Below are 19,828 nucleotides of genomic sequence, written 5' to 3'. Positions count from 1 at the left end.
GGGCATTGGCTCTCTGCTAATGAAGGCTACCAGGTGTACCTGGCCTTCTTTTGCTTGCACAAGTAGTACTTTCAACCCTATCTCTTATGGCTCAGCAGAACTGGTTCCAAGTAATTTTAGACTCTGGAAAGCCTCTTCAGCTTCTGTGCACTAGTTGTCCTTTTCTGGGGCCTTCTTCAATAGCAGACATCTGAGGAATTCAGCCTTCTCTGAAAAGTTTGGTATGAAATGTCATTAGTATTCAGTGAAGCCTAAAAGGTTTCTCACTTTGCCTTCATCAGTGGAACTGGTACTTAGGTGATCGCTATTATTTTCTGCACCTGGGAGTGGTCCTTTCCTTTCTCAAGTGAGAGACTCAGGTATTGTTCCTCTTGACCTTCTGTTGTGCACTTCTTGGGATTGGCCATAAACCCTGTCTTTCATAGGCTTGTAAGTATTGCCTGTAGCTGGTTTAGATGTGTTTCCCAGTCTCCACTGTAATTGACAGTTGTCAAGATAGGCCAAAGAATAGCCCTGGTGTAGAAGGACTGTGAAGTGGAAGTGCCCTTCTGGTGTAGAGAACACTGTCTTCAATTTGTGACCAGCGTAAGAGAGACTTGCCAGTATTTGTGAAATCAAGTATGGTGATAAACTGGGCCGTTTCCAAGCATTCAAGGAGTTTATCCATACGAGGCATGGGGATAGGCAGCTTTGAGGCCTCATTGACTTTCCTGAAATCGAAACAGAATTGGATGCTACCATCAGATTTAGGCACCAGTACAATAAACAAGGACCAGTCACTATTAGACTCCTCTATTTTACCGAGTTGGAGCATTTTCCTCACCTCAGCCTCTATAGCATGGCATCCATCTTCTGAAATCCAGTATGGCTGCTGTCAAACCATCATCTCTGGAGGGATAATAATGTCATGGCAAGTTTTTCTAGGCATACTAGAAAAGACATCCTTATTCTGGTTTACTAATTATCTAGGTCTGCTTTCTGCATTGCAGAGAGTTGGTTTCTGAATGGGACTGTCAATGGTCTGGAGGCTTGCGTGTCGTCTGGACAAATTCATCTTCTTGGACTAGGCCACAAGTTGGCGCAACCCACTTTTTACACAGGTTCACATGGAAGATCAGGACTGCCTTCCTTTTATCCATTTGTAATTCATGGAACCTATCTTCTCTATTACCTCATACAGACTTTGCCAGTGGGGCAATAACTTAATTTCTGAAGATGATAGTATTACAAAGACCTGGTCTCAAGACTGGAATATCCATTGAACAGCAGATCAGTTATATTCCGAGCTTGGGTAACTGGGCCTTCTCCAGAAACAGTCATGCAGCTTTTTCTGCCCTCCTTAGTCACTTCTGCATCTTGATCACACAGTCGACCAGATTTCATCTGGAGCTGGGTTTCTCCCAGGTCTCTCAAATTGTATCCAGGATCCACTTTGGCCTTTTCACGTACAATAATTTGAACAAGGAAAATCCGGTTGAGCTTTGGAGAACTTCTCAAACAGCAAACAATATATAGGGCAAGAATAAGTCCCAATTCTTACTGTCTTCTGAAATGAACTTCCTCAACATCTGTTTGAGGGTTTTGTTAATGCACTCCACTAGCCCAGTAATTTATGGATGGTAGACTGAGGTTTGCAGGGTTTTCACTTGCAATAAGGCACAAACTTGATTCATCCGTTGAAAGACAAATGAGGTCCCTTGATCAGTTAATATCTCCTTAGATAGCCCAACCTAGGAGAAGATCTCCATAAAGGCCATGGCTACCATTTGAGTCTTCATGTTCTACAAAGGTACAGCTTCTGGATATCTGGTCACATGGTCAAGGATGACTAAAATGTATTTGTTCCCTCAGCTAGACTTCTCCAGGGGTCCTACTGAGTCCATAGAAATTCTTTTGAAGGGGGTTTCTATTATAGGCATTGACACAAGGAGAGCTGCTCTAACTGCCACAGATTTGGTTAACTGACAAGTAGGGCAGGATTGGCAGTAGTCCTGGACTTGCCGGTACAAGCCAGACCAATAGAATTGGACCAATATCTTTTCTTGAGTTTCCTCTTCCCTTATGTCACCCCCTAGGAGGTGGCTGTGGGCTATTTAGAGTACTTGTCGGCAGGACTGCTGGAGCACTAGACACTAATAATCGTTCAAAGGTTTTGCCCTCTATATTCCCCTTTGCTAATCAGTATACTAGAAACGTATTCATTATGAAGGAGGAGGGGCATTGAGTTCCAACTCTCAACTCCAGGGACTAACTCCCCATCTACCATTTATATACATTGTCGGGCAAATTTAAGGGTTTCATCTTCTCTTTGGGTCTGTCTAAAATTACTGTTGTTTCCCTCACTGTCCCACTATAAGGGAACTACTATGGGATCCTGCAGGATTTGGGAACCCTCCTCTAATTTAGGGACATGATACGAGTAGTTAAGTTTTTCTTGTTGGCATTGCCTACGAGGCTTGGGAATCTTCAGGTTTCTAATATACAAGTCTGGGTTTTCTAAAGGGAAGACCTCCAGGAAGGATATCTCATCATTAACAGAGCTAGTCGGACTAGTCTTGGGCTGGTTCCAGAGAGTCCCAAAGTCCGGATAGTCCCATCCCAGTCGATGGGCTATGAAATCCAGGGGAGTACTCGTACTTCTATTTTAACTTGTCCGATAAAGGTCTTCAATAAGACTTGACTGGTTAGATATTGTGGCTGAGTCTGTAAATACATGTGAGAGTCACTGTGTTCTTATAATTTATCTGTATTCTTTTGATCAGTTCCCTCCGAATGAGGGTCTTTACGCTGCCTGAATCCACTACTGCCTGGATAGGGAAATCATCCAGTTCCACAGGACCACAAAAGTTCAAAACTGAGCAAGGAATGTCCATGAAGGCCATCAGGTTCATCCCTGACATGGTAACAGTCATGGGTGAAGTAGCCCCCACTCTCCACAGTTGAAGCAGGCTCCTTGGGGTGACAGTACTTCCATAAGCTTGTTCCTTCTATCCTGATGCCCTACTAGTGAGAGATCAGGGTTTCGGAGGATAGGGGGTTCATCCACTGTTAGGCCACAGAGCTTGTTACGGTCCTGCTCCTCTGGTCTCTCCTCCCCCCCCCCCCCTCTCCTTTTCCATCTGGAATTCTTTGCTAGAGATGACCTGGGGCCTGTGTCCACAGCACTCAAGTAATGCTCTGCTAGGAATACTACTTCCTTCAGGCTCATACCTGGCTATCTTTGCACCCATTCTTGCACTCTGGAGGGGAGGGTTGCTACAACCTGTTCCACCATGACTATCTCCACTCCTTCTAGTCCCGTTTTGCTATTGGGTGCTAGACACTGCCAGCATCTGTCCTTTCTATGAGGACAAGGAGGATGGCAGTCCTCACACATGGGTCACATCATTCGATGGAGCTGGGCATGCCGGGTATTGACAGCACCACTGCCTGGAAGGGAACTAAAAAGGAAACCTGAAGAAACGCTTGAAAAACCTTCCTAGGGAGATTGTATCAGAAAGACCATGGGACCCTGTGACAAATGTGAAGAGAGAAGAAAGAAACAACGGAAAACTGCAAAAATAGAAAAATAAAAAATCCTGCTGAAATGAGACCCTAACTGTGAAAATTTGGCTCTGCGGGAAAAAAAGACTGAAATGACCCTGTGTGGATATGTAGTATAATGCATGCCATGGGCATGCTCAGTGAGTGACAATGTATTACAGCAACAAGCAGGGAGGTACAGGCTCGTACCTCATGTGTCACGAGGCGGTCCAGTTGTGGGCTTGGGCCATCTCTCGGGGAATGGTGCTCAAGGCCATCTATCTAGCTGGTGTAGAGAACAGGTTGGCGAACAGACTGAGTCTGTCCTTAAAACCCCTACACATGGTCCCTGGACAAAACAGTTGCGAATCGGATCTTCTGCCCTTGGGGTACCCCCGGAGTTGGATCTGTTTGCAGCTCCTTGAAACAGAAAAGTCCCACTCTTCTGCTCCACACACACGGCGCACAGCAAGTAAGACTCAGATAATTTCATCCTTCACTGGGGCCAGCAACCTCTGTAAGCATATCCTACAATTCCAATGGTAGCGAATGCTTTGTTGAAGCTCAGGGAAAACAGGGGGACCATGATCCTCGTAGTCCTCCATTGGCCAAACAGACCTGATTTCCACTCCTACGAGAAATGTCCATTCGTAAACTGATCAAAGTGGGAGTTTTCCCTTATCTCATCTCTCAGGTTCAGGGCAGTTGTGCCATCGCAACTTCAAGTCCCTCTTGCTCACCACGTGGATGTTGATTATGCAACCCCTTGACCTTTCAGAGCATGCATCTCAGGTTTTCCTGGCTTCTCCAAGGACAAGCAGGATGGTAGTCTTCACACATGGGTGATATCATCAGATTGGAGCCTGGCATGGAAAACTTTTGTCAAAGGTTCTAGAAACTTTGACAGACATACTGAGCATACCCAGCATGCCACTAACCACGCATCAATGCGGGGGTCCCTTTTCAGTCTTTTTTTCCACAAAGCTGAAGCCTCATGGTTGTGGAGCTCACGTGGTTTTTTTTTCGGTATAATTCACTTCCAGCGTAGGGTCCTTCTGCGTTTTGGACTTTTTCCTTCTTCGCTTTCAGTAAGTTTTTCTTTCAAACTCGCGGTCGATTCCTGACTGTGTCATCCCCAGTGGCCACCAGCCATTGATCGTGCACTGCATGCTTTTCAAGACGGCATCGCTCAGCTTTCGCCAGTGCCCCCAGACTATGTCTATCACAGACCCCCACGAGGTTTGTGTCCTTTGCCTATGGGCATCACACGACATCTGTGGTTGTGATCTTTGCACCCAGATGATCCCTAAGGGCTGTCTGGCACAATTAGACAAAATGTGAAGCTATTCAGCTCTTAAAAAAAAAAAAAAAAAATTGGATCTGTCGTCAGCATCCGGGACTTCTATCTCGTAAGGGAAAGGAGTCTCGATATTAACCCACTCATCTCCCCTCCATTACCGCTCCTCGATCCCAAGGTGGGAACAGGGGCCGAGCGAGATCCACATCCTCTTGGTCAGGTTCCTCGATGTTGCTGGCGGTCCCAGGTAAGGACCAGGGCGAGCACAGACACCACTTGTCCTTGTCAAAGTCTGAATACGGGAAGGGATCAACCATTTCTGTGCCTCCCCCAAGTGGTCTCATCCAGAGGAAGGGATTCCCTCTGATCCTTTTGAGGATGTTCGACTGTCCCTACCGATGTTGGTGGAAGGTTCGGTTCCAACCACTGCCAATGGAATCAATCCAATTCCATTGCTGCCTCCACCTCCTGCTGTTCTATCCTAGGCAGCTTTTGAGGAGGAATTAGAGAGGCGCTTGCGGTTGATGGTCAGCTGGGTCCTGCAGAGCATCGAGCTTCTGATTCCACCGGGACCACCACCGCTGCCCAAGCCGACTCAATTGGTGCTTGCACCTCTGCTGGAGTAACTGGACTTACTGCTCGGTGTCTTACTGACGCAGCCAACTCCAATGCCCTAAGCCCCTTTGTGGCCAAGGGAAGCATCGCTGCTGCCGCCACCGGTTCCCATTCCGGTGAGCAACTCCTCAGATAAGGAGAGTCCTTCAGGGTTTACGGCGCCTCCATTGCGCACGACGCCCCAACAACCTCTGGCTCTTCTGGAGCCTCCGGGGTCGATGCCCTCGGTGCCATCCATGCCACCTGCGCTTCCGAAGCCAAGGGATCTGCCAGTGCCCTCACAGGGCCCAGACCCCACCTGTGCCCTCTGTTCCATTGTCGGTTCCTCTGATGCCTTCGCAGCCCGCTGGTTCAAGGCCTTAAGGCCCAGGTGGTTTATTTATTTATTTGTTGAGTTTTATATACCGTCATTCGGTGAAGCCATCACAACGGTTTACAAGATTCAAAGTGTAATTTTCTTAACAATTGTGAATTAAGGTATAACAGGATACATATTAAACAAAAAGTTACTTTTATAGTCCAGAAGAAAATCATTTTTGAGTGAGGAGGGTTTGTTTGGTGCTGGTTGGAGACAAGTTATTTTTGTGGATTTGGTTGGTAGTTCCTTTGGGTATTAGGATGTTGTGAAGTTTGAATGTTAATGTAGACTTTGTAAAACAACCACGTTTTTAGATCTTTTTTGAAAGTTTTGAGGTTAGGTTGGGTTCTCAAATCTTTTGGGAGGGATTTTTGGTTGCTCCGTGCCCCACGTCTCCGGGTGTTCACAGCGAAGTGGAAGCCCCCTATGATCTCTGGGAGGGTGAAGCGTCCTTTTCCTACACCGGGGAATCAGAGGACTTGCTGTTGGAACTCTCTCCACCAGAGGAGAGGCAAAAATCTACTCCAGAGGATCTTTCTTTAGCAGTATTTGTTAAAGCCATGGTGGAGTCAATGCCATTCCAGCACTTGACAGAACAGGGTTCTCGCCACAAGATGCTGGAAATTCTGCAGTTTCTGGATGCTCCTAAGGAGGTGGTGGCTGTTCCAGTCCATGACATCTTTAAGGAATTGGTCACCCAACTCTGGGAACACCCCATCTCTGTTCCTGCTGTGAACCGAAAGATGGATGCAGTCTATCTGGTCCTATCCACCACGAGGTTTGAGCACCATCAATTCCCTCATCAGTCGGTGATAGTAGAATTGGCCTTTAAGGCAAAGAGGCTTAGGACTCATGCCTCCTCACCCCCGGGTCAGGATCACAGGGCTTTGGACGCTTTTGGTCGCCGAGTGTTCCAGGGTTCAATGTTAACAGCCAGGATTGCTTGTTGTCAGCGCTATATGGGGCAGTACTCCAGGAATCTCTGAAAACAAGCCCAGAAAATGGGAGTCCAGGCCTTGCTGGACTATTTTTTGGATGTTCTCCTGGATTTGCTGTGGAACGTCTTCCACAGCAAATCCAGGAGAACATCCAAAAAATAGTCCAGCAAGGCCTGGACTGTGATAAACACGAGGTCCGTTCTGTGTATGACGTTTTTGAGATAGCTTTGAGGGTTTCCGCCATGGGCATTGGGGTTTCGCTGTATGGCTTGGCTATGCACCTCTGACTTGTGCCCTGAGCTTCAGGACAGTCTGTCAGACCTGCCTTGTGTGCGCAAGAACCTTTGCAAGGCAGTGGCTCAATTGAAGAGCTATCATGAAACCCTTCAACCATTGTCAGCCAGAACTTCAGATACTCAGCCTTCCAGCAAAAAGCCTCCCAGGCAATATCAGAGATGGCTTTTTATCGACCATGGAAGTACTACGCACCGGCCTCTAGATCGAGACCTCAATGGGCCCCGGCGAGACCGAGGGAACGTCAACCTCGTTCAACCCGACTACCAACCACCCCATCGCAAAACCTTCTTGCGGGATTCTGACTGGAGGCCAGGGAGTTTGAGCCAGCCATCCCTGCCCCAGAAGACCGACCCCCCCCCCCGTGGGGGGCCGCCTGTAACTGTTCACAGATCGATGGACGGCAGTCACCTCGAACCACTGGGTCCTGTCCGTCGTAAAGCAGGGATACAAATTGCATTTCCAACAAACTCCACCTCCTTCTCCATGTCCCTGGTGGAGAAACGTAGAGAACCAGCAGATACTACGATTAGAGCTCTCCGCCCTCTTAATGGCTCGAGCGGTTGAACCAGTCCCACCAGGCCAACAAGGAGGCAGGTTCTACCCCAGGTATTTCCTGATTCCCAAGAAAACTGGTGGCCTTCGCCCCATTCTAGATCTGAGATCCTTGAACCGGTTTCTTTTCAGAGAAAAGTTTAAAATGGTCTCGTTGGGTACTTTGATTCCCCTCCTCAGGGCTGGGGGCTGGCTCTGCTCCCTCAGTCTCAGATGTATACGCCCATATCCCCATTTCTGCAGTGGATCGGAGGTACCTACAATTTCTGGTGGAAGAGGACCACTACCAATACCGTGTACTGCCCTTCGGCCTAGCATCAGCACCTTGAGTCTTCACCAAATGCCTGGTGGTAGTGGGGGCCTATCTTCGGAGGCGAGGGGTTCACGTCTTCCCTTATCTTGACGATTGGTTTATCAAGAGCAACTCCAGGCAGGGAGCGCTGTGTTCCCTACAATTCACCATTTGTATCCTGGAAAATCTGGGATTTCTGATCAACTATCCAAAATCCCATCTCCAGCCATTAACTGGACTTTATCGGGGCCAGGCTGGAATCCTCAAGATAGGGCAGAGACTTTGCTGCTCTGACTCGGGTAGTCTCCAGTTGCTTTCATGTCTCGGCACTCCAGTTTCTATGACTTGGGGCATATGGCTGCGACTGCATGTTACCCCGTTTGCTCGGCTTCACATACGCAGGGCTCAGTGGACATTACGGTCCCAATGGTGTCAAGCCACCCAGGATCTTCGGGCATGTCCTGATCACTACTCCCCTCCAGCAATCCCTCGTTTGGTGGGAAACCCTGTCCAATCTAGAGCAAGGGATGCCCTTTATCCTCATCACAGATGCATCTTACACGGGTTGGGGACCCTATGTTGCAGACCTCCACACTCTCAGGGTCTTTGGTCCTTGCAGGAGAAGCAGTCCCAGATAAATTTCCTGGAGTTATGAGCGATCTGTTATGCCCTGAGAGTATTCAGAGACTATCTGTCCAACAGAGTAGTCCTGGTTCAGATCTACAATCAGGTGGCAATATGGTATCTGAACAAACAGGGAGGAACAGGGTCATACGCCCTTTGTCAGGAAGCAGTCCTGATCTGGTTGTGGGCCCTCAAGAACGGCATTCTCCTCCAAGCTGTGAATCTCCCCAGATTGGACAATGTCCTGGCGGACTCCTTGAGTTGGGTCTTCCAACCCCACAAGTAGTCCCTGAATCAAGAGGTAGTGAACTGCCTCTTTCGCTCGTGAGGGACCCCAGACATGGATCTCTTTGCTTCCCCAGAAAACAGGAAAGTGGATTGAATCTGCTCACTGGGAAGGGCAAGCAGGGGATCGGTGTTGGATGACTTTTCACTTCACTGGGGCACCGGTCTGCAGTACGCTTATCCTCCCCTTCCGCTGATCTCAAAAACACTCCAAAAGCTCCAATAGGACAGAGGCACCATGATCCTGGTCGCACCCTTTTGGGCCTCACTGGGTCTGGTTCCTGTTTCTACAGGAGCTAGCCTCGCGCCCTTCGATCTGGTTGGGGACAGATCTAGACCTGATCTCTCAGGACCGAGGCAGGCTTTGCCACCCCAACCTCCAAGCTCTGTCTCAAGTCCTCTTGGAGTCCAGGAAACCGTCCACAAGGAAGTCTTACAATCTCAAGTGGAAGAGGTTTTTGGTGTGGTGTGTTGAGCATGGTCTGGATCCCTTTTCTTGTTCCCCATTGCAGCTTTTGGACTTACCTATTGCACCTCTCCAATTCTGGTCTTCAGACCACTTCGGTGAGAGTTTACCTTACTGCCATCTGAGCACACTATCAGGGGTCAGATGGTGCTTCAATTTCCACCCATCCACTCATGTGGCTTTTCTTGCAAGGTTTGTTGTAGCTGAAGCCGCCTACTGGGGCCCCAGCGGTCTCCTGGGACCTCAACGTGGGCCTGTCCCAGCTCATGAAGGCTCCTTTTGAGCCCTTGCGGTCTTGTAATCTGAAGTACCTATCCTAGAAGGTAATCTTCTTGGTAGCAGTTACTTCAGCACACAGACTCACTGAGCTGCAGGCTCTGGTGTCGTACCCCTCTTATACAAAATTTTGTCATAAGGTGGTTTTATGTACGCACCTGAGATTCCTTCCTATGGTGGTCACGGAGTTCCATCTCAATGAGTCCGTTATGTTGCCCTCTTTTTTCCAAAGCTGCATGCTCACAGGGTGAACAGGCACTGCACACTCTGGATTATAAAAGGGCTCTGGCCTTTTATCTGGAACGGATGGCTCCTCACAGTCTGTCCACTCAGCTTTTTGTCTTCTTCAACAAAAACAGGTTGGGTGTTGCAATCTCTAAAAAGACTTATCCCACTGGCTAGCAGACTGTATTTCCTTTTGTTACGCTCAAGCGGGTCTGTGGCTTGATGGCCACATCAAGGCTGATTCTGTCCAGGCCATGTCTGTTTTGATGGCTGACTTGTGTGCTGTCCCCATTCACGAGATATGCAGGGCGGCAACCTGAAGCTCCCTCCACACGTTCGCCTCTCATTATTGTCTGGACAAGGATGGACAACATGACAGTCATTTTGGTCAGTCGGTCCTCTGTAATCATTTTCAGCCATGAAAACCCATCTCTTCCATCCTTGGATGCAGGCTTCCTCCCCTGGTTCTAGCAGCTCTAATTGTTTTGCATGTTGGCACCATGTATGGCATGTTCTTATGTTCTATGCTGCCTATGTTGGGAGCAGCCTGTAACTATATAATCACCCATGTGTGAGCACTATCATCATGCTTGTCCTTAGAGAAAGCAGAGTTGCTTACCTGTAACAGGTGTTCTCCAATGACAGCAAGATGTTAGTCCTCACGAAACCCGCCCGCCACCCTGCAGAGTTGGGTTTCTTCCGCTTTACTTTATTTTTCGAGAACTCTGTTATAAGACTGAAGAGGGACCCCGCGTGGACGCGTGGTTAGCAGCATACTGGGTATGCTCAGTGTGTCTGTCAAAGTTTCTAGAAACTTTGACAAAAGTTTTCCGTGCTGGGCTCCATCTGATGATGTCACCCATGTGTGAGGACTAACATCCTGCTGTCCTTGGAGAACACCTGTTACAGGTAAGCAACTCTGCTTTTCAGACAGCCTTCCACTAGAGAGTCCTATGGACAGAAGTGGAGGAGGTTTGCTGTGTGGTGAGAGTTCAAGGCCCTTTCTTGCTCCACATAAATGGTTGACTACCTTTTACACCTCTCGGAAGCTGGTTTTAAGACCAACTCTGTTAGGGTTCACCTTTGTGCAATTGGTGCATATCATCACCATGTCAAAGGTAAGCCCATCTCTGCACAGCCTTTAGTTGTATATTTCATGCAGGGTCTGCTTCATTTGAAAACTCCCTTTGAACTGCTACATTCCTGTGACCTAAAATACCTGACTTGGAAGGTCACGTTTTTGGTGGCAGTTAATTTAGTATGCAGAGTAGTGAGCTTCAGGACTTAGTGCTTATCTACCTTACGCTAAGTTTTTTTTATGATAGGGTTCTTGATACGCACCTTAGGTTCCTGCCCATGGTTATGTCGGAATTCCATCTAAACCAGTCAATTGTCATTCAAACCTTTTTCCCCAGGCCTTATTCTCATTAAGGTGAACAAGCTCTGCACAATTTGGACTGTAAGAGAGCCTTTAACTTCTATCTGGAATGGACAGGAACCCATAGAAAGTCTATCCAGCTTTTTGTTTCCTTTGATTAGAACAAGTTGGGGATCCCTATTGCCAAACAGACATATTCCAGTTGGCTGGCAGATTCTATTTCCAAAGTCAAGCCGGGCAGGCTTGACTCTGGTGGGCCATGTCAAGGCTCGCTCTGTTCCGGCCATGGCAGCATTGGTGGCTCATTTACAATCAGTCCCCATAAAGGAGATCTTGAAAGGCTGCGACTTGGAGTTCTCTCCATTCACATCACACTCCTGTTTAGAAAGAGATGGCTGACGTGACAGCAGCTTTTGTCAGTCTGTCCTCTGGAACTTGTTTGAGGTATAGAACCAACTCTGTTCCCACCTAGGGCCCATTTTTGTTCCAGCCTGCCTCCCTTAGGGTATATACATATAAAAAGGCCTGTTGCCAACAAAAAATATTGTTGTGGTTGTGCTCAATGGCATAGTTTTTGTTGTTGCCCCCTTTTTTGTTGGGGTCTAACTGTAGCTAGGGTTTCACCCATATGTGAGGACTGCCATCCTGCATGCCTTCGGATAAAGCAGAGTTGCTTACCTGTAACAAATGTTCTCTGAGGACAGCAGGATGTCGGTCCTCATGAGACCCGTCCACCTCCCCATAGAGGTGGGCCTCCACTTCATGGATTTTCTGTAGCTAAATTATTAGACTGAAGGGGACCCTATGTGGATGCTTGGTATAATGCATGCCGTGGACATGCTCAGTGAGGTTAAGTCATAGTTCTAGAAACTTTGACTTAAGTTTTCCATGCTGGGCTCCATCAGATGACATCACCCATGTGAGGACTAACATCCTGCTGTCTTTGGAGAACACCAGTTACAAGCAAGTGACTCTGCTTTAACTTTTTGGTCAGAACTCATGGCCTTTCACCTGTTGTATATGTTAGGCCCCTAAAATCTTTCCAGTATCACTCCTTGGATAGCTCATGTTTATCAAGTATGGCAGCCTTGATCTCCTGATAGTCTTGGACTTGTTGGTGGTTAAGAGCCTGTTAGGCTGCATGGGCCTCATCAGTTAAATAAAGGGCTAACCACATGGCCGATTGGGACCTGGGCCAGGCCATTGCCTTCGTCACTGTCACAAAGGTAATCAAAAAGGCCTCTGGATCATCCTCTGATCCCATCTTCAGCAACTGTATTTCCAATCTCAGTGGGGGCAGACCCCACTTATTCTCAGTCCCTGCTCCTGTGGTTCTTACAACTTGCGGTTGTTGTATTAACTGGCAGGTGATCTGTGCTTGGGCTTGCAACTGCTGTTATAATTGTGCTGCAATCGCTGGTGTTTGGGACAACTGCTGCAGTATTGCTGGTGGAATTAGTGCTGCCACCATTACTGTTTGGCCATACATGTAAAAAGTTTATCTGCATCTATTCCATCTTCGGGCACTTTGGTATTACAGGAGCTTCTTTAAGGCCCTACCTTGCTCCAGAGCACAAAACAAAATTCTTTCCTTTTTGCCTCAGGGAGAGGAAGGAAAAAAACCCTAACCTGTCCAGCTCTAACTGATTATAACATCCTCTCTTGTCCAGGTGGGGCAAGCCCCCGTTGGCCTTCTGTAGTTTAACTCCGGGTTGCTGCTGCAGCCAGGCCCCAGGAAAAACAAAATTGTCTCACTTTATTTTTTTTTTTTTATCTCTGGCATGGGACCCTATGGGGCCCTGCCTGTGCAGGCGCTTTAGAACAGATATCCCACCACTACCACCATATGTAAAGATGTGGGAGTAGTCCATGGTGTGGGGAATGTGCTGGAGGAAGAAGTCTGAACGCCAACCATTTCTTTACCAAATTTTTATTAATTCCAACTCAAAACAAGCAAAAAGGCCTGCTTACCTCAGCAGTATTTGAAATAAGGTTGTAGCAGTTAAACATAAGCAGTTTTCTCATTGTTTTTGCTTCCTTTTCTTCTCTGAGGCCTCCTTGTTCTTTCCTGGGCATGCCTACTTATCCCCCTGCTAAGGGAAGCACAAGGATTCTCTTCCTTTGGGTGGCTTAAGGTGGACCGGGCCAGAGACCTATTGAATACGTTTTCACAGAGGCCCTGAGGGATAATGGCCAGTCAGACACAAGACCTGTCAGCCCTACTGCTTCTGGCTCTATTGGATGTATCATCTTCCTGGTCAGGTTGCAGCTTTCCATGCTGGTTTCTTGGGCCCTGCTGCCTATGCTGTTAGAGATCACATTAGGGGAAGAGGAAGAAAGTGAGTAAGGGGATGGTGGGGGTGGGGAAAGTGAATGAAAGGATCAAAGGAAAGCAGAATGGGTAGGGGAAAAAGCAAGAACATGAATAAGGAAATGTGTGGGGGAGAGTGAGGAGGTTGGAAGGAGGGGGATTCTGTGGAGGGGGAGACAGTGAGTGATCAACATTGTGGGGTAGAGTGAGGGGATTGGAGGGTCTGTGAGGTATGAGTGAGAAACTAGTTGGTAGTCTGTAAATGAGGTGATTGGAGGATGCAGGGAAAAAGTGAATGAGGGGAGGGAAAGGGATAGGAAGATGTGCGGTAGGGGGAGAGATTGAATGAGAAACAGCCCTTCGTCCTGTGAGGAGGCAAAGTAAAGGATGCACTTTTGAATTACAAACCCTCCCCCACCCTTTCTGAGGAAGCAGAGAAGAGCAGGTGGTACATGCTAGTCTGCCCCCCTCCCCCCCCCCCAAGGCAAAGGATAGCCAGCTGATTCTGGGTTAGAAAGGAGGCTTGTACCTTACTAGCCAAGGAGGCAGAGGAGGGGAGGCAACACTGCTCTCTACATTAATGGCGGGGGTGGAAGGGAAATAGAACCAAAAGGTTACTAAGGGCCAAGAGTAACAGATAAGTATGAGAAAAAAAAAAGTGTGAAAGCTTGCTGGGCAGACTGGATGGGCCGTTTGGTCTTCTTCTGCTGTTTATACTGAAGAAGGATAATTTTCCTGGGAGGAGGGGTGGGGTTTGAAAACCATCAGGGATTAGGGGTGAGATTTAGGAGCTCTAGGACTACTGAGGGGAGATGACTACTGGATGAATCATGGGGGGTTGGGGCAGCATGGGATAGAGAGCCAGAATCACCAGGGAAGAGAGGAGAGTAGACAAAATGGGCTCCATTCTCTCTACAATCCTCTTCCTTACTTCAGTGGCCCTTCATCCGCAACCTTCCAACAGTGTTCAACCCTGAGTTGTCCTTCACGCACCAGTGTTTACTGAGTATTGATGGGTAAAGAAAGGCTAAGGGGTTGAGTTCTAGTGGGGGCTGGGGATGAAGGATTAGATGGAAGAAGGTATGTTTACATATATGTGTACGAGAGTGTTTATGGGGTTAGGAGAGAGAGTTCTCACCTGTTCCTGGCCCCCTCCCCTCCCCTCCCCTCCCCATACAGGTCACATGCTACCCTTCCCATTCTGCCTCCCCCTCCTCTGCTCCATAGTTTCACTTCCAAGTTAAGCCCTGGTTCCACCTATCTATTAACATTGGAAAAATTATCAGAGTTTACCATCTTCATTTGAAATAATCATTCTTCAGCCCATCTCTAATTTAAAATACCAAATTAAGTAATTGGAAGTTCTGTACCTTAGTGGCAGTTCAATAAGCATTAATTTTAATACACTTAGGGGGACCTTTAGTGGACCTACCTGAAGCCATGATAACACTTAAAATGTATTTCTCCATGACATTGTGTGGGTGTATAATTTATTGCAACTAGGCCATGGCATATGTTGCATAATTTAATATAACGAAAGGATGTATTGCTTCCCGATATTCCTGAAATAGAGTTTCTAAAAATAAACGATCCTGTGTTTCCTTTTTGGCCACATACAGACCTTAGAGTGCCTAATCAAGAACAAATTGTCACCCAGTTTTTCTTGTTTATCCCCAATGACAGACAATAGAATCCAACTGGCGATGTGGAAGGCACAGTTTACAGCGAATCCACTGCCGGAGTGAAACCAGCAAAGGTGTTTACTGTTTACAGTATGATGATCAGAAAATAGTAAGTGGCCTCAGAGACAACACTATCAAGGTGAGGAGCAGAGCATTTATTCTTACTGTAATTTAAAGATTGGAAATGGTGCCCCACCTTTGCTCTGTAGAACAGTGCTTCTCAGCTCAGTCCTTGAGGCACACCTAGCCTATAAGGATTTCAGAATATCCTCAGTGAATATGCATGATTTAGATTTGCATACACTGCTTCCATTGCATGCAAATCTATCTCATGTATATTCATTGTAGATATCCTAAAAGCCTGACTGCCTAGGTGTTTTAAAGTTTGGTTTGATGACATTTTAAAGTTTGTGTTAAATGACATGACATCAAAGGTTGTTACATTACCTTTCTCCAGAGACAAGCAGGGCAAATATGGGCCACACAAATAGGTGACATCATCTGATGACACAGAGACTGATAGTGCTGTCAGAGCTCAGAAAGACCAAGAAGGGTTTTCTGAGCATGTGCAAGTGTTCAAATGCAACCACTGCATGAGTCTTCTCAGTTTTTTTCCATTCGTACAAAAAGACATGTTTACTCTGAAAAACTATAGCCACTCCAGCCCTCTCGTAGTCATTTTTTCCCTCAAGGACATTTTCTTTATAGTTTCCGATAATTCTATTATTTTAATTTGTAAATATCCTCAAAAAAGAAAATAAAAAGTAAATGTTTTTCTACAAGATTGAGTTTGAGCATCACTCTTCTTAAAAATGGCGGACACCAAAATGGCGTTCAGAAGATGTCATCGTTGTTTATCTGAAATGACTCTCTTGGATCAGCATAATTGTCTAGTGTCTCTGTCCTTCCCTCAATGTTCCTAGCTACATGACCTGTCTGCATGGATGTCATTAAGGGCCATATGGTTGAAGGAACTTTTAAAATCTTCTTAGGCTTCCATCTCAGCAGTTAAGATGCAGCATTCGTCAGTGCTGAGACCATCATATAAATCAAAAAAGATACAATCCTCTCATGACTGGCACCATCAGGCTGAAGAGTCTCAGAGCAGAAAAGGTGCTGACTAGCACAGTGGTTCTCAATCTTTTTCCCCATCGTGACACACCTGGCAGGCCACGCTCACATCTGTGACACACTGCTCATCACAATTCACGGCGGAAATAAAAAGTAAAGGTCCGGTAATTATTTTTATTGTTTAAAATGACAAGGAAAAGATAAGTATTCTGTCTGAACAGAAACTGCATAAATAGTAAACATCCCACACCAAAACAGCACCAATTTCCAGCACTTAAACAGTAACCATCTTACCTAAGAAAAGGCAACACTGAAAATATTACACCAGGCCTTAAGACACCAATACATCTCCTATTAGGAAAACGGACCAAGTCAGGCTGCTATAGAGCCCTACACAGAAACTACACGTCAGCAGAAAACCTCACCTAAATCACATGTGCTGACCCTCACCTAACAAGGAATAAAGAGACCAAAACGCATAACTAGAAGCATGCAGAAAAAAGTGGAAACTGCAACAAGCCAGAGTCTCTGTTTGCAGTGCAACAAAGGAAAAAAAGAAGCATCACCCATCCTTATAAAACAAATCAAGAAATATAAAATCAGTAGCAGTAAAACCATACTAACTAAAAGAACAGATTATTTCGAAACAGCTGATGAGTGGAATATCCAATAATTAAAAACTCATATAAAAAATTCTAGATACCAATAAAATATTTCAAAATAGCAGACACAAAGACCAAGAAATGAAAAATAAGGATACAATTTTTTTCCTCTGCATACCTGGGAACGTTTGATATCCAGGTCTCCTGAGATTGTTTTGAATTAGCAGGAGGAGGGGTGATTTGCTTGGAACTTTCTCCTCTCTCTCAGTCACATACCAGCGCTCTCTCTCACACTGGCTCTCAATTACACACCTATACACACATGCTCTCAGTCACTCACATATAAACATGTTTTTTCGCTCATTTATATAGGCTCTTAATTACACATTTACACACATGCTATCTTTTCACGCTTACACACACAGGCTTTCAATCACACACATACATGCTGTCTTTTTATCTCACACACAGATTCTCATTCACATGCTTACAAACATGCTCTCTCTCTTTCTCTCATTTACACACAGGCTCTCAATCACATACTAACATGCTCTCTCGCCTAAACCAGCTCTCAATCACACACAGACACACATGCTCTCTCTCTTACTTGTACACACAAGCTCTTAATCATACATAAACATGATCTCTCTCACACACAAAGGATCTCAATCATACACACATACTCTTTCACACAAACAGATTTTCAATCACAAACTTACACATACAGGTTCCCAATCGTAAACTTACATTCATGCTGTCTCTCTCACAGGCAGGCTCTCAATCACAGACATGCTCTCTTTCACATATACAGGCTCTCAATCATTCACATACATGCTGTCTCACTCACACACATACACACACAGGATCCCAAACACACATGCTTGCTTGCTCATTCACTCGCTCTCCCTCCCTCCCTCCCCGGAACTAGCAGCAGCCTCCTCCCAACCCTAGCCTCCTTCATTTTCAGCCCTGGCGGAGCAAGGAGTCCCATCGGCCGCGGGAGTTGACGTTCTTCTTCATTTTTCTGCGCGCCGCATTGCTCATTCCTGAGGCCGTGCCTCTCTTCTGTTCTTCGGGCCGACGCTGACCACACTAGCATGGTCTCTTCTTCACGCACCCGCTGCTCACAACTTCCTCTTCTGGGCTGCGGGGGGGGGCGGGACAATTTTAGATATGTACTTCAGGTGATGTTATTTACAGGTATTGACTACTGCAATTCTACTATGTTAGGCCTACCTAAATCATCGATTCATCCACTACAGATATTACAGAAAGCTGCGGCGCGGGTATTGACTAATACCAAACGGAGAGAACATATTTCTCCTGTCCTTCAAAGTCTGCATTAGTTACCAGTTGAATTTAGAATAAAGCATAAAATGTTGTGCATTATTCATAAAATCTTATACGGAGAAAAGACCGATTGGCTAAATTCAAGTATAATACTACATATCCCCCAACGTGAATTAAGATCTGCCAACAAAGGTCTTCTTACTGTTCCTACAGTAAGATCAGCACATCTCAGCGAGGTTAGAGACCGTGCGATATCTATTGCCGGTCCAAAACTATGGAACACCTTACCACCAGATTTAAGACTGCAGTCAAATTTGAAAACTTTCAAAAAGGATCTAAAACCCTGGTGCTTCAGGCAAGCTTTTTGTGAGTAACACAGAGGATGCAGCATGAATTTTAGATGGAAAGCTACTAACTTGATTTCATTAACTTGATTTTATTTTCTTTTATAGTTTTATTCTTTCTTTTCATAATTTTTTAATGAAAATTTTATTTACTTTTCTAAGTTTTTATTTGTATTAGTCGATTTATTGTAATTTTTATTCTACACTGAGATTTTAGTAATTTATTGTTTTTTCTTAATATGTTGTAAACCGTAGAGATAGAGACATAGTCTCTCAACAACGGTATAAAAAAGCTGTACAAATAAATAAATAAATGCCGGTGCCGCTGACTCCAGCTGTCCTGCCACGTTCCGCCCGGGCAGAGGAGGACTGGGGAGCAGCTGGGTCAGCAGGGGACCAGGAAGTTTGGCGACACACCTGCGTGTTCTTGGCGAGACACCGGTTGAGAACCACTGGTCTAGCATGTCAGTGCCAAAATGCATATGCATCACGCCTTAGTCTCTTATTTTATTTTATATTTTTATATTTCGCTCTTCGGTACTTCAAAGTGGATTACATTCAGGTACTGAGGGTATTTCCTTATCCCCAGAGGGCTTACAATCTTAAGTTTGTATCTGAGGCAAAGGAGGGTAAAGTGACTTGCCCAAGGTCACACGGAGCAACAGTAGAACTTTTGAACCCTTGTCTCCCCGGTTCGTAGCCCCTCTTAATCAGCGCGGGTGATCTCCTTCAGTGTAATCTCTCCTTGACACTAAAAAAATTATCACCACCATCCACAAGCAAAGCTATGGTGCCATCTTCTGCACAGAGACATTGGTGTGGAGAATCTTTTCTTGATGGAGAAAAATCTAAACTAGACCAAAATTCTCCAATCCTTATTTTGCTTCCTGAATCACTGTTCTTCCACTGTTTTTCCTACATCTGACCAACATTCCATAGTTAGGAAGATGTGGATTGAAGTCATAAAAAATTATTTTAATATACCATGGCCTCCTCTTGGAGCAGATGTCGCCATTTTAGAATCAGTGATGCCTAAGATGGAAAGCCAGTCTACTATTCCACCTTTTCGAGCTAGAGAAAGCATATAGTAACATAATGACGGCAGAAAAAGACCAAAATGGTCCATCTAGTTTGCCCAGCAAGCTTCCCAGGGTAGTAACTGCCGCTCCGTGCAGGTTACCCCCATGTTTCTCTTAAGGGTAGTAACTGCCGCTCCGGGCCAGTTAAGCTTTTTTATTTATTCATTTATTTATTTATCAAAAGGGATTTTGTTGTTTCTCTCTGTCAACCTTGTCCTGATTCTCATCTTTGATTATTTGATTTTTAAACAAGGTCCATGCCTAATATAACCAACTTTTGCAGAGCAAAGATGTGATAAGGAAGCTGCTGTAGCCCTGACTCAA

The 19,828-nt window shown here is 45.9% G+C and overlaps 1 protein-coding gene across 12 annotated transcripts in view; it reads left to right on the top strand.

The window, feature by feature from the left end:
- BTRC (beta-transducin repeat containing E3 ubiquitin protein ligase) overlaps positions 1 to 19,828 on the top strand; it is a 545,063-nt gene that overhangs the window by 425,239 nt on the left and 99,996 nt on the right. For all 12 annotated transcript variants that reach the window (XR_003857906.1, XR_003857907.1, XM_029610228.1 and 9 more), the window contains one exon: positions 15,120 to 15,257. Coding sequence is in view for 10 of the 12 variants with exons in the window: in XM_029610228.1 (XP_029466088.1) it covers positions 15,120 to 15,257 (138 nt within the window). In the remaining 2 variants the exon portion in view is untranslated. The remainder of the gene's footprint in view (positions 1 to 15,119; positions 15,258 to 19,828) is intronic.

Source organism: Rhinatrema bivittatum, chromosome 7 (assembly GCF_901001135.1).
Source record: "Rhinatrema bivittatum chromosome 7, aRhiBiv1.1, whole genome shotgun sequence".
Classification (NCBI taxonomy): domain Eukaryota; kingdom Metazoa; phylum Chordata; class Amphibia; order Gymnophiona; family Rhinatrematidae; genus Rhinatrema; species Rhinatrema bivittatum.
The sequence above is the reverse complement of the archived record's forward strand: the minus strand, read 5'-3'. Positions and strand labels throughout refer to the sequence as shown.